Here is a 15917-nt window from a genome sequence, read left to right on the forward strand (position 1 = left end):
GTCCTATTGAAAATAAAGGAACCCAGCATTAATTATTTCCTGTAGAAAACTACTTCACATCACCACTCCAATACAATAGAGACTAAAATAACAGAGAGAGAGATATGTTGCAAGGATGAATGAAGTCCCTGAAAGCCATCAGCCCTGTTTTTGGTACATAATAATTGTCAATTATCAGATTGATCTTCGATCAGGCCAATTAAATATGTTGAACACTTCAAGTTATTCAACATGGGAAAATGCACATGACGAACGTGAGAAACCACTAGCTTAACTGTCACTTCCTTAACATGCTCAAAATCCAAAATGTTTAAATAGGATTATGTGAAAATTTTAGATCTACGGTTTACGGAAAATTGTACGTTGATTCGATTGCAAACCCCGCGCTTTGTGAATGCACATCGCCATGATCGCAACCTTGGTAATACGATTCTGTCCCTGTTAAATACTCACGACCAGGCCATGAACTTCTTGCAGTTTTTCAGGGGTTAAGAAAATCGAGTTGACGGCGGACGTACTGAACCAAGTACCTCACAAATTAGCAGAGAAACAACCATGAAAACATCCGGAGAAAGTGACCCAACATGGCGACGACACTTGCGAGAAGGGCTTGAGTACAGGGTCTTTTCATTGTGACATGTGCATGCAGCACTGACATGACAACAAACCACCACGTGTGAATTGCAATCATTCATTTTGCACCTGTCAGTGTCACAAAACAACACCACCTGTATGCGCCCTCACGTGAGCAATACGTCATACCTTGGGAATTTTCGTAAACATTGGTTTCGTTTGAAAGATTTAGCTTTGACTTCCAGCGATGTTATTTTGTCACTTTCGGGATATACTGGTATCGGTCTTTGTTTTGCTTTGAACATTTCTTGCTGTTGACAGCCCAAATGTTATGACTTGCTTGTATCGGACATGTCATTAGTTGTGGAAATGATTACGACACCGATCCGAAGCTAGTCCGAAATTTCAAAAACACCACTCTCAAAGATTTGTTTAGAGGGCGCTGTTAAAGTTACCGGTAGAAACTTTTTAACATAGACTTGGTGGCAAGATTACCCCCAGAGAGATTGACCCCTGATACCAAAAATGCTACCTCAAAATGAAAAAAGTAGAACAAAGTTCCTTTAGAACGGTGTAAAGATTATGTACATGTATGTATGTTTTTGTGTTTAAGTATATGTATAATATCCTGGGTCCATTATTTTTTTACCAAATTGTGGTAAACGCAAGAAATTTGGCCTACAGAACCGAAATGGGCCGAGTCATTTGAGGGAACTCACCCTCAGATGTGGTTCCACCAGTGGGGGGGGGGGGGGGGGGGGGGGCAGGGAGCACCCAAACGTTTGTTGAGACCCCCCCCATTAAAAAAAAGGAATTCCGTACAAAAAGACGGTAGCAAATGTTAGAATTAAGGTGATGTTACATTCGAACGGTCTCTCCCCCCCCCCCTTCCCCCTAAAAAAAAAACAGTTGTGAGCAGGGGCCATCAATTTTACACCAGGCACGAATCTAGAGGGAGGGGGGTTGGGATAAAAAAAATAAAAAAAAGTAAAAAAAAAACATTATCATACAAATTCCTAAAAAATTATACTGGTATAATGTACCCCTGTTCAAAATACGGCACACCAGTCTGTAATCTAGCGTTACTAATCGTCGAATTTGAACAGCGCCCCCTATTAAAATATGGAACCAGCCCCCCCCCCTAGTTTTTAATTTTACGGAGGCCAAATGTCTGGAAAAAAACACCTGTGTACATCGGATTTTTTGGCTGATGTAACACCCCCCCCCTGCGAAATTCCTGGATCCGCCCCTGTACACTATTAGGAAATGTAGTGTGCATGATTGTAGGCTTTTATCGGCACTCCCCTGGGCACTCCCCATTGAATATATGTACAAGAAAAGGAAGATACTTAAATTTTTTAAGATATTTTAAATTTGGGTTTGAGTATCTTTCTTGAGTACTTTCCATTAGCCATGATATCTACTTGGAAACATTGGGATTCTGTAACCAAGAAATTAAGCGTGACACGATGAAATAAGCCAGAGGAAAAAAATGGTCAATCTTTCACACAGAATAATTTGACTGAAACAAGTAAATTGGCTCAGATCTACATGTATTGTATTTAATATAAAATTTGCCATTGAAAATACAATTTTATTAAAAGTTCAAAAGAGTTCATTTCTAACATCACGTTGCCAGAAAACTAGAACATTTATAGAATAGAAAGTCTGATTCATTTTAAACACCGCATCCACTTTAATAATTTGCCATTGCAAATATAGTTTTTTGAAATATGAAAGAAGTGATTATTAATTTTTAAACCAAGAAGTGATTGTTAATTTTTAAACCAAGTCACAAAAATCCAAAATTTACAGCACAGTTTAATAACTATATGGTGTACATGTATTATAAATGACAAACACAACTACATGTTCATTAAAGTAGGTGAATCCTATCCACATCATGTATGTTCATACCAACATCCATGACAGAAAACCTTATCGCATTTGCATAAATAATCTCAACAAGGCAAATTTGCACTTCACTGTAACACACATTGTTTTGATATTCCAATGTATTTCACTCTCGAAGGTTATACGAAATGACAAAAACACTTCTAAAGTCTTTGGAAGATTTGGCAACTTAAAACAAAGGGAATAAAAATTCATCTTGATGTTTTATAATTACACATTGCACTCAGATGAATACAGTCGAGTCTCGTTTAAAATACAAACTCGTTCCGACCTAACCAAATTATTTGTTATATCAGAATTTTGTATTAAGAGGAACATCAGTCCCATTCATTGTGTACATAAATGCACAGTCGGGACCAAGGCTTTATGTTTGTTATAACCAGAATTTTGTATTAACAGAGTTTGTACTAACGAGATTCGACTGTACATGCCTTTCATGATTGCATGTGCTGTCCAAATCTGGTCTCAGTTTATCATGATCATGACTAATCATGATCGTGACTAATCTGTGAATGTACATTGGTCCAGTAAATAATACTTTCAGGTACTGTTGTTCACAAAATTTTCACACAAAATTTGAGCCCTGCTAATGAACTCATTGCACACAGTAAGATGTGACAATAGCTTGTAGATTGACAACTAGTCTCTGTGGTTTCAGTAAAATATATAAAAAACATGTTTACATAATAAAATATGTATATTGCATTATTAATTTAGAGAGACAAAATTGCATCATGACAAGTTCCAATTTAAGAGTACTGATTTCAACAATGAATTTATTATTATTTTTTTTAAAATATAACACTGTCTCATTATTTTGTTACAATTGTTATATTATAATAATGCAATATATTTTATAATGCACTAATCGTCGGTTTCCCTTTTTGGTTTATTGGAACATTTGTTTGTTTATTTGAACAATCCTTTGTACTGATCCAGTGTAACCGGCACAAATTTGGACACCATGTATTGGTTCAGTTGAGCTTGCCATTTGGGGTCGAGATGCATGTTGAGAAGATGCCTGCTGATAGATGTTTTGAGATTCTATGAGAAAAAAAAAGACCAAAGAATATTCAACATGAGACGAGCAAAATGGTGATTAATCTAAACACAGACTCAAAACGGCAGGCTGTTGCAGGCCGTTTACTATGATGCAGGGTTCAACAATATTTAAATATCTACAAGCATACTAAATATCAGAATCATGAGGCCCTTGTATGTCCTCATGTACACGTGTCAGGTCAGATCTTCTGTTTAAACAGTGGTCTGACTGTCTGAGGTACTTTCTTCTTCCACGCAACAAATATCCATCATAAGATGGAATTTTGCATCGGGGTAATGTAAATCAAATTAGGTTTTGCCCTTCACCGACGTATAAACGGTTGGTATAAACGGTCAGTGTGTTACCTCCCGAGTGAAAGTTGGAAAAAATCACTCGGGTGGGACTCGAACCCAAGACCTCCTACTAGCTAGTGCAGATGTCTTACCACTCAACCACCGAGCTAAGGGAATCAGTTGGCTGGTTCGAATCTGATGTACATAGCAGCAGGTATATCATTAACTATTCATAAGATGGAATTTTAGTTGGGGTTATGTAAATCAAGTTAGGTTTTGCCCCTCGCCAACGTTTTTTTTTCCAACTTTCACTCAGGAGGTAACACACTCATACAGTGTTTATACGTCAGTGTTTATACGTTGGTTATTTGATTAGAGTTTTATTCAGCATGCAGAGTCCTGTGGTCAAAAGGTTCCTGTGTTTGACTCATGCACGATGTTATGTTGAGTCAATCTTGACAGGGGACACGGTGCTGGTGTTCTTGGGCAAGATACATTACTACAATTGCCTCCATTGAGTACATGTGGGGGGGGGTGCAGACCAGATAGGGCTGATCTCGAGCTTATAGCAGGAAAGTGTTCTCATGGCCTGATGAACAGGGGTAATAAGTGTGAGCAATCTGAGAGTGTTGTATAAGAGTGCTATATGAACACTGCACTATGATCATCAAATATCTTAACATCAGCACAAGGTGTTGGGCGACAATGCGTTCAAGAGTTCCACCTAAACCTTTTCTTAAGAGGGATTACTGGGCAGTGTTGTAGGACTCGAGTCTAGGACTCGGACTTGAGTTGGACTCTAGTCACATTGGAAAATGACTCGGACTTGACCATGACTCCTCGAACTCGATGACTCTCGACTTGAGTCACGTAATTTCATCAAAAGTAAAAACCTAACGTAGGTATGGGAAAGGATCATTGAGGAATACTGTTTGGATGACAAAACATGGAGGGAAGGGTTGGAGGAAGATTTTTTAGGAATGGGAATTAAAAGGAAAACACATTTTGGCTCTAAACAACATGTACAACCACAACTATATACACTGGGATTTACTTAAAAGACAGAATGGAGGATTAAAAAATAATTTTTAAAAACGATTAGTTCGGTGAACAACTAAGAACAAGTGACTTGTGACTCGGACTTGGACTCGAGGCTTGTGACTCGAGACTTGGACTTGGACTCGGACTCGACGTTGGTAACTCGACTACAACACTGGTACTTAGTGACAGAGTCCACTGTACCTACCAGGTAATTCTGAGTTGACCACCCCAGGGTAGACAGGCAAAGGCCCCCAAGAGGTGACGACATGAAGCTTGTCCCTCAGCTCAGGATGGCCCTTCATCTGTAAGGCTAGGGTGTTGGAGTCTATGCCTGTACCGTCTGTTGTCTTATTAAGGATCATCTGGATGGACTTCAGATGGGAACCTGGGCAGGAAAAAAAAATTTTATGAGATGTAAATTATCCTTTTTTATATTTAATTTTTGTTTGCCCTTCGCTGACATATTTTGTAAACACTGTGCACTTAGTGTTGTCCGAAGGCTTAGGTGGGACTCAAGCTCAGTGGTCGAGTGGTAAATGCGTCTGCACTACGAAGCAGAAGGTTGGGGATTCGTGTCCAACCAGAAGTAAGCTTGTTGATTTTTGTTCTTGCAAACCCTCGGCCAAAACTCAATGTGTACAGTGTTTGTAAAATACTTCAGGGAAGGGCAACAAAAAAAATACATATATGAAAAAGAAGATCAATAATTGTATGGATGAAATCGAATAAAGTTGATTCCTACTTTCTAATACACAATTTCGAATTTCACAACTATAAACATAGAATTGAGATGCAGACCAATGCAAATGAGTCTTCACAGATGTTTGTCTTACCTGATTTGATAATTTTACCGAAGAAACTGGCCTTGTTCTCTCCTATCTTTTCGAGTCCTCGATGGGTAATCCCGAATCCGCTCAGTGAATGGACGTAGTTGTAGGCCCAAACAGATCCACGTAGGTCCTCAAACACTTTATATCTATCATTGAAAAATCATCAATACAAAATGATTAGCTTTGAAATATTTACAAAGAATCAGGGGCTGGGGGAGGGGGGGGGGATGTCAGGGGAAGAAAAGGGGTTGGGGATTATATTCCCCCCCCCCCAAAAAAAATGGACAAACACACTTTCCCCTTCCCAATTGTCACATTTGTGGAAGACAGTGTTCTAGTGAAGGTTTGCAGTAACACCATGTAGGCATGCAGAGTCTCTTTTGGGAAGATGTGTGGTTCTGAAAAAAAACCCACATCTTCCCCCCAAAAAATTCTACATGCTGGTACCGCAAACCTTTACTAAACCATGCCACCACGTAGTTAGACCAAGTAGTTAGCCCTGCAAATTGTCTTGCAAAGATGTTCAATCAACAAAACTGAGAACATGACAACATCAACTTGATCGTAAGGCAAGGCAGAGACTGATTTCAAATAATATAATAATAATAACGTAAATTTATACTGCGCCATTATCCGCCATAAATGACACTCATGGCGCAAACAAACATTATATCAAATCAGAAATAACAAAACAATTAAATGTAACTAAACCAGAACATTCTGAGTGTTCTGAAACACATAGGTCTTTAGGGCAACTTTAAATTCAGAAAGCGATGAGATGTTGCGAATGGCGAGGGGTAGTTTGTTCCAAAGATGAGGACCTGCGTGAGAAAATGATCGATCACCCCAAGATTTGTGAGTGTGAGGGACAACCAGCAAAGAAGCATCAGAAGATCTCAATCGCCTGGATGGATTGTAAGGAGTTAATAGGTCTATGTTGTATTCAGGAGCTGAATCATGAAGGCAATGAAAAACAAGCAGTAACAGTTTGTAGTTAATCCGGTCAGCAATGACAACAACCCCAGAAAGTGAAGAAGAAACTCTGATCAGATGACAACCAACATTTGCCCAGGAAAAAAAAAAAGGCAACTGATGAACAGAAATCAAATTGTGATTTGTGAATAAAAACTTCCATTTGACTTCATTGCTTATCAGATCAAATTGAATATCAAACAGAAGGGAAGTACAGAATTGTTGTATGGGTAAATAAATCAACATCCAGGGGAAGAACACAATTCATTTTGGAGAAAAAGACAAGAAGGATTGATAGAAAAAGAAAATCTCCTCTTTTTTGGGCTGTTGTCTACATCTACATATACCTTTGTACAAAGTAATATTAGTACTTCTTTCCATCATCAGTAACATGACCAAATTAAAACCAACTACCAACTACCTGCTCCTCCGTCCAATCACATCCATATACTGTCATTATCCCCAAAGCCATTTTCAGGATGTATTCATCAAGTTTATTCCCACGTGACCGGTTGAACCAATTACAGGATGAGTCAAAAAGAAAGTGACTGAATTTGAAAAAAATGTTTAAAATATTTAGCTTGTTCCATTTCAATAAAATACGGGTAAAGTACATCTTATTGACTATTAACTGTGAAAATTTCACTTAAATTGCATACTCTATTCCCAATTCATGTCTATTTCTATAAAATGATCACAAAACCTAGCTGTCCACCACTTATCAATGACCATATTGCGAACTGATAATACATCTCCCATTGAGGACAATGAAACATCCATCGTTTTCCCACCTCCGTGAATGAACCAGAACTTGCAAAGGAAAAGATACAAAAATCACCATCAATATTTCAAAGAAAGAGAGAGTTGACTTGTTTCTCATATTCAAAACACACAACCTGATAGTAAAAATTGTCTTGATTTCAATCATTAAAATTTCATTTGTACTTGAATAGTTGTGTATAATCTGTAAATCTCACTTAGCTCATTTAGCTTTCAATATTATCGCATTCCTTGGACAGCTACACAAATGGGTTCTTTTTAGTAAAACATGCATAACTTTGGATGGCATGATCAAATTTAGTGATTGGGTTTTTTCAGATGAGTGGAAGAACATGCTCTTTTAAGACATATTTCTTCAGTGTATCTAATTTGATTGCTTTTTAAGAAAAAATATCTTGAGTGCGGGTCACTTTCTTATTGACTCGCCCACTTTAAACACAATGTGAACATGCATCTCTCACACGCTAAACTTAATTGTCTTCCTTTTCTATCGTCCTCTTTTTTTTCTGTCTTTTCTTCTTGTACGGTAGCCCTCACATTGAGTGGCATTTATGCCTTGTGAAGGAACGACTTGCATAAAAAAACAATTACATGTACACAATATGCATGTTTAATCTGGAGCCAATCATTAAAACTGAAACAAATTCAATTCTCAGATTTCATGTCAATGCAAGTAGTGAAACTGACTAACATGCATCTGCTTTGGTTACAGGAACTAATACCACAAGATAGTCACATGCATTAAAATTGGACAGAAATGTGGGGGGGGGGGAGAGAAGGAGAGAAAAGAAAAAGAAACTTTCTGTTTCAATTACACTTTGTTTAAAGTCTTGCAATCCCTGTAAGTATAAATCTGGAGTGATCTTGAAATAGAGAAGAACATTCTTTGCTGCATCTGAATAAAATGTCGCTCACTGAGCTCAATGCTACATTGTGCATGAACTATGGTAGATGGCTACCAAAACACCTCCACTCCATCAACTGGGTGGAAAACTGACGTTGAAAAGCATCTTGAGAACTATTACATGAGTAGAGAAAGAACTGAGCAAATATCATGGTTAAGTGCTGAAATCATTGCACCAATTGGCCTCTGCTTAAACTTTGTCTTTCTCTTCACAGTCATTCAAGTGAAGTCCATGCGTACAATCATCAACATCTACTTATCCAATCTGGCTGTGGCTGACTCCCTCTACCTTATAACTTACTTCATAATTGCACTGTTTTCACCTATAAAGTCCAACTTATTGGTCAAAAAGGCAATATTCAGTATCCAAAGCACGTTCCTCGCTACTTCTAATTTCTTTGTGGTTACCATAGCAGCTGAGAGATTCTCTGCAGTATGCAATCCTATAACGTTCAAAGAAAAAGCCTCTAAATCTCGAGCAGCAAAGATATCAGCAGGACTCTGGGTGCCAACAATTATTGTTGGTGTGATTCTGATTTTCGTACCATTAACAGACGCTGTCTTCTATAAAGTCAACCTTGGGATTCTTTCCATTATTAACATTGCCTCTTTGATAGCAACTCTTGCTTTGTACATCTATGTAGTACTGAAAGTGTGCAAGCAATCAGCCCTGTTTCCGAACCGTCCCAAGCGAGCAGGCAAGGTCCTCTGCATGGTTATCATCAACACTGCTGTTTTCTTCATTCTGAACTCACTGTACACTGCAGCTTCAATTATGACAATTCATGTACTTGTAGTGGCATCAAAGTATACTTCAACTGCTCAGATTGTTGCCAATCTGGAACTTTCAGAGACAATAAATATTCTGATTATATGCATTGCAATTTTGCAACTGACCAATAGCTCAATTAATTCCCTGGTCTACAGTGCCACAAACGCTGACTTTCGTGAAGCTGTAGTCAAGGCTTTCTCATTCCTGAAACTGTGCTGTCGTTGTTGCCCAAGACAGAATCCCAGCCGACCATCGCAGCCAGGGAAGCAGATTGAGCTTCATGTGATTCCGCGGGCAGAAAATGACCAAGAGCACCGTGCTGCCAGGCCAAGCAGCAGCAAGCCACCAAGCCAAGGGCATGCACAACACACAGAGAGTCAGAAGTCACTGGACAGCTGTCAAGAACAATGTTCCAGGCAAAGCAGCAGCAAGGCATCCATGCACAGTCTGCAGCATGTTCAAGTGCATGTTGAGGTACATGCAGAACCAGCAGGGACCCCAGCGCTTGCAAGTTCTCATTAGGAACAATGCTCTAGTCTGACTGACTGCAAGCCATCCATACAAGGGGAACAGTGTGTACATCCAGAACCAGCAGAGAGCCAGCAGTCACTTGCAAGTACTCAGGAACAATGTCCTGGGCTGACTGGCACCGAGCCATCAGCACAAGGGCAGCAGTATGCACATCCAGAACCAGAAGGGATCTAATCTTTGGAAAGTTGTCAAGAACAATGTTCACTGGTACCTGATAAGTGCAAGCTGTCTTTAAGGGCAGCAGTGTGTAGAGTGAGTGCTGCTTTTGAACTTGCTGTGTTCAAAGTGTAGAGCAGATTTAAGGCCGTTTCATACATGTTCTTCATTGGAATGCCAATTAAGTAGATTTGACATCGAGAAACATTAACAACACAATATAATGGAGTTGAAATGTGTTTTACTTCAGCGAATTGCCAATACATGTACGCACCATGACATCAGTAATGTGCAGGCCCGCCCAGAGCAGATTGCAACCAACTATCAGTAAAGGGAACAGCTGGTATTCATGCAATGTATGTATGTAAAAGGTTCAGAAATTAACAAATCCTAAATAGTTTAATTATTTGAATCAAACTTTTGTTCGTGTTTAAAGGTAGAGTAGATCATTTGCAGCTATCCAAAAGGTAACTGACAAAATTATTGTTAAAGGCTTTTGGTTTTAATGGCACTAAACTCCCTGCGAAATCATTCTTTCTGACATGCTGTCATTTTGAAGGCAACAATGAAAGAAAGCCATTTCCAACAATGCATCATGTTAGTTCATGTAGTTGGTTTGTAAATTCGGTGAATCCATGAATATGTGCGCGCAAGCGTCGACACGACGCACACGCACACTAGGTTGCTATTATATGTCAGTTCAGTGCATGACATCGCGTAGCTGCAATTGACTGAATGAGAATGTGTCCCTGGGGCTGAATTCGGACGCAATATAAAACATGACTCAGCAACTTTTGAATTGAACCTGAGATCTTAGAGTATATGTTTGGAATATACTGCATTCACAGAGCTAAAACTTCATCATGTTAGTTGTTAAGCACCTGTTTTTAGATTTTGAGCACTGTTGTAGCTTCAAATGAAAAAAAAAATGCACAAATGACAAATGATCTACCCTTCCTTTTAATGAGCTTGTGTACTAACATATGGAATTCCTGAAATTTTTTCACTGTAAATAAAGGTTTTTTATAAGTGCCTTTGAAACAGATTTTGAGGTTTTTATTTTAGGAACTATATTCCAAGTCTTTGGATGTTTCAGGCTTTAAAATATTTTTTAATGAAGTTCCATATTCATGAGCAATACAGCGATGTCATGAGCTGGAACTTCAGTGTCACTGCTGTTTGAGGGGAAAGGAATGTTAACAAAAGTATTTTGATCAAGTTTGATGTGACTGCTGCGTTCATTAGCACATAGCATGCAGCCAATGAGATACTTAAATGTACAAAGTTGTACACATGTATAATGCAATGAATTCTAGGTTCATAAATTATACAGAAAATCCCAAAGCTGTAAAGTGTAAAATACCTACATGTAAATCAACATCACAGCAACATTAGAAACAATTGTGAACATGAGCACGGGCATTGCAAAAAAGTGTGCGTAAAATGTGGTCATTACTTTCATACAAACACAGGGCTGGGATATTTCATGTTTTAGTGAAATTCATTTTACAGCCTTTTGATTCTGTTATTAACAGACCTTGATAAATCCCAAGCATGGAGCACAATACATACATACTCCTAAGAAGGCACAAACTGTATGGTTATTGTTATTGAGGGTTCAATATTTAGGGAGCAAACTCACCGCAAATCCAAAGTGTCTTGGGAGATTTTGGATCTCAATCTTGAAGATCTCTGAGGTGAAGTGCTGTTGTGTCAGATAGTGATTTAAGGATCCTTATGGCAGCACCAGTCACTGGTACGTCAGAGGTGCTGGTGGAATGGTTATCTTGTGGGTCAAGACCTGATGCACAAATGAACAAATTAAAAAAGTTGATATGGCTAGAGCTATATTGTCAAGGTCTTCACCCAAAACAATTACATGGGAACAATCTGACAATAGCCGTAGCCATAGCTCTAGAAGCGCGTTTCAGACACAGTCTAAGTAACAGATCAACAAAGTTGCAAGTTATGCATTAGGAGCATCTGATTCCAAATGTATACCAATCTTTGTACATACATGTTGCACAATGTGGATAATTTTATTTGAAGACCAAATAAAGTGCTGTTTTTTGTTCGAAGTTTCTTGAAAAACCCTTTAGTAAGGAGAAATGCATTGTATAGACTTTTTTTGCTGCAGAGCACAGATATATAATATATGAGACCATTGTAGGCTTTAGATGTACAGTATGGGATTTAAGTCTGGTGTATTAAAGGTGTCTTCACAGCTACTAGCTGGAAACAATGCAGTTGATAGTTAAAGTCAGCAATGTGTTCCCCACTTCTGTCAATAGAGCGTGTAAGTTGACCTCAAAAACCTAGGTGATTTTACTAGGTTTATCCAGTCAAGGGCAAAGAATGGGTTCTGAACAAGAAAAAAAATCATTACAATTTACAACACATTCAAAAAATATTGCAAGTTGATTACTATAGTAAATTGAAGAAATGTGGACCTCCACTTCCGTTCATTGGGTGAATTCAAACACAGGAGTCCGTGGCTAGACTAGTCAGTGTTTGGTACCAAGATGTTCACATGAAAAGTGAATGTGAACTGGCGAGACTTGCATGCTCTATAATTGTACATAATCTGTGTAGCACCACTAGTCTGTTGTATTACATTATGAGCTCCATGTCTGTATGATGTTTAAATGCAAAGCAATATTCTAATATTTCTTTTAGATGGACTCAAGGGTACCTAGAATTTGGGTAATTGAAAAATCAATGCTGTAAAATATGAATGTCGTTGTAAAGTTAGCATCATACAAGATGTATCTTAATTTGAACAGTATCCGAGGAATTGCTGCTTTTTATATGTTCATTAAAGCTGCTATTTCCTTGTGTAATTCAACACTCTAAACACAAATCATATAGAAATGTACTATCACCAAATCAGTGTTTGAGCTCTTACGTCTTTCTGACACCTAGTAATATTTGAAAAAAAAATTGCAGGGCAAACCCTGTTTCTAAAAGTCACGTCCTTTTTATAGGACAAACAAATTTGCGTGTAAAAGCAAGATCAGTGATAAAATAAATAAAAGTGTACACTACCAGGTAGCAACATTTAAATAAACAGTGATTTTCCTGAATTTTTTTATTTAAAATCTAAATCTTGCTTGTACAAATGTAATTGTTGAAAAATCCCTATTGAGTAAAAGAGCTTGCTGGTCAATGTTGAAAGTACAAACATATACCCTCAATATTCATGCCACAAAAGTAAGCCAGCATATTGGTCAGCAAAGGGATGACAAGGGTTTAAGTCTTTTGTGGCTTGTTTCTTTCTTTTCAATAATTAATTCCTGACAGACATAATAGACAATGCACAATATGTACACCTGTCAATCTTTCTGTGTGTTGCATTCTGATTGGTTGAAATTGATCAGCATTAGCTACTAATAGGCCACACCCCTTGACAGCCAATCCAATCAAACATAAAAGCTGATTTACGTCTTTTTCCAAAATGAAACTTCAGAGGAAATACTTACCTTTGTAAGCGCCAAGCCGGAAACCAACAGTGTTATCTGTCAATGAAAATAATAAGACATGATACTGAAACTATTGCACAATTTATCCAGGGCCAAGTTTCATGAAGACCTGACAAGAAATAAGGGGAATAACTGAGAAAAAAATTCCCGAACTTTCTGTTCAGCTTTCATAACAGGTGCATTAAGTACATGTGTGCACACTTTATATCCAGGCGAGGGGGTACTTGTGAACGGAGCGCATACACACACAAAATGAAGAGATTGCATAAATAAAAATAAATGCCAGTTTCACTCACCGATGCCATCTACACTCTTGCCGATGGTAAACTCACACTTGTTGCGATAACTCTCTAATACTGTCTGTTAGTGTGCAAACAAACAATGAAAATGAAAGGAACAAATCAGACATCTCCAATGTCAGGAATATTTACCCCACAAAAGATTCACATGCTGTATAGTTTATCTAACAAGAAATCCAGGTTGAAATATAAATTTAGTACAAGTAAGGTGACTCTATCTATCTACCCGAGTTCAAAGATCACACCAGTCAAGCTAACCTAACACTATGTGCCAAAGTGAACTATCATTCAGATTATAATTCATAAAATCATTCACAATACTAAAATAAATTTAAATAAAATCTATATTTTTATCAACAAATATTTGTCACCTAGCTTACTCACCGATGGCTTAATTGGCTCCAACTCACATTCCATCCTACTGTGGTTCTTCCTGTCAATCAAATGAAGAGTGTGCTATTAAACATGAGGGTGTGGGTTCGAATCCCACTCCAACAGGCTTGTGAATTTCTTGTGGTAACCAAAGCTATATATGCACAAGATTCAAACTGGCCCACTAACCTTTGCAAGCTCTGTTATTGAGTGGTTAAGATGCCTGCTTGCAGAATCTTTGCTCGTAAGCTCTCAGACAGCACTGAATATACAGTGCATTCAAATTTACATTGGTGAAGGTCAAAACCAGGTATTCACATTCACAACTCCCCTATGTAAACAATTAATTAAACTCATTGATTGTGGCACCTGCTATATCAGATTGGGACCAGCCAGCCAACCCCAGCAAGCCTGGTGGTCAAGTAGTTGAGACATCTGCACTAGGAAGCAGGAGATTGTTGGTGCGAGTCTCATTCGAGCAGCTTATGAATTGTGAAGTTTTGGTTTTGTGTTCATTTTTCTGCTTTTTGTTTGTAAACATTTTTTTAACCAACTTCCCCCCCCCCCCTTTTAATCTTTGGGACTTTTGTGTGTGGAAGGGAAGTTTATTTCAGAAATTGGCTAAAACTTTGCCGAGTTTTAACCGATTCTCAAGAAAATGAGGTATCATTTCCTGGACTTTTAATGAAATTTCAGGGCAGCTGTACATGTAAGTCCACTTGCCAGAAAACTGTGTCTGGAAACAGTTTTTTGTCAACGAAGATCACATTTCCATTCTGGCCCACAACCATCCCGTGTCTTTGGTGAGTAGCTCACCTTTGTTGCTTCAGCCAGGGAGACATCTCCCCAATGTTCCATTGCAGCATCTTGGATAAATTCCTCAGAAACTCCCTGGTGTTGGTCTATTTGGTGGATAGCTGGTCCTCATACGGCTGGTTCCACAGTGGAGTCACCATGTTGTTTAACCTGTAGATTGGGAAAAGATGTGAAAAGCACATTCAGTATTCCAGAGTCTTAACAAATTTTGGAAAAAGTGAATAGCTAAACTGCTCTAAGCCTTTTGCGATATAGCAGACACAATACAAGGGTGTTATTTGATTTGGGTATATTGGGGTAACTTATGCAAAAGACTAGACCCAAACCAAATAGCGCCCTCGTATTGTGTCCACCGTATCTCCAAAGGGTAATGGATTGTGTGTGGAACTTGTCATCTTTCTACATACAACCATTCTCCTAACTACAGTTCATAGTTCTGGTAGTGCATGAGCAAATTAAAGATTAAGCTTGAAACAATGAGGGTAATGTGTTCAACTTAGACAGTTTATCAGATAAAATAAGAATCATCTGAAACTGTGAATCGCACACACACTCTACACAGACATGCAACCTTTAATGCTGTACCTTCTAGGAAAAAAACAAGGAAAACTGTCCACATAACAGTTTTACTCAACAAATGCCAGATGAAGTACTTTATTTACTTAAAGTTCCGTGCTATTTTCGAGTTTCATCCCGAAAAACAGATTTCTTTACCAATCTGCTATTTTTCAAGCAATACAAAAGTTATTCACTTTTGAATGAAACACCAAACACAAAAAAGCTCACGTTCAGTTATTGAATTATTACTTTACAATTCCAAATTATTGGCTGCCAAACATTATTTCTGTTCTTGCTGGGTAGGCTGGTCCCCCCCCCCCCCCCCCACAATCAGTATAAATAATGTACGGACGGGAGCCAATCTGTTTGGCAAAGCTGGTCATCAGTTTGGGCCAAGAACAAAAAAAAAAAGTTCATGGGTAATTTCTTAGTATAACATTTGATAGCAGAAGTCTAAGTACACTTTCAATTTCAAGCAAAAGAGTGTAGGAATTCCATGGTTTCAAATCTTTGTTGATGCAGTGACTATTTGTATCTGTATTTTAAATGTCTTTCTTGATTATCCAAACACCAAATCTAAAGCTT

General features: G+C 38.2%; 1 protein-coding gene across 5 annotated transcripts in view; it reads right to left on the bottom strand.

Annotated features, from left to right (window-relative positions):
- Positions 1-2723: 2723 nt before the first annotated feature.
- The window catches only part of LOC119745999 (tRNA (uracil-5-)-methyltransferase homolog A-like), a 30456-nt gene continuing 17262 nt past the window's right edge, over positions 2724-15917 (bottom strand). For 2 of the 5 annotated variants that reach the window (XM_038222746.1, XM_038222745.1), the window contains 6 exons: positions 14775-14924; positions 13971-14019; positions 13584-13647; positions 13288-13323; positions 11451-11609; positions 5078-5248 (listed from right to left, as the gene is read on the bottom strand). In XM_038222746.1, coding sequence (XP_038078674.1) covers positions 11485-11609; positions 13288-13323; positions 13584-13647; positions 13971-14019; positions 14775-14824 — 324 coding nt within the window. In that variant the 5' untranslated portion in view covers positions 14825-14924 and the 3' untranslated portion in view covers positions 5078-5248; positions 11451-11484. Of the gene's footprint in view, positions 3532-5068; positions 5249-5696; positions 5840-7086; positions 7209-11450; positions 11610-13287; positions 13324-13583; positions 13648-13970; positions 14020-14774; positions 14925-15917 lie in introns of those variants that run through there. The other 3 variants (XM_038222747.1, XM_038222744.1, XM_038222743.1) reach the window with 3 other exon arrangements.

Source organism: Patiria miniata, unplaced genomic scaffold (assembly GCF_015706575.1).
Source record: "Patiria miniata isolate m_02_andy unplaced genomic scaffold, ASM1570657v1 HiC_scaffold_7, whole genome shotgun sequence".
NCBI lineage: Eukaryota > Metazoa > Echinodermata > Asteroidea > Valvatida > Asterinidae > Patiria > Patiria miniata.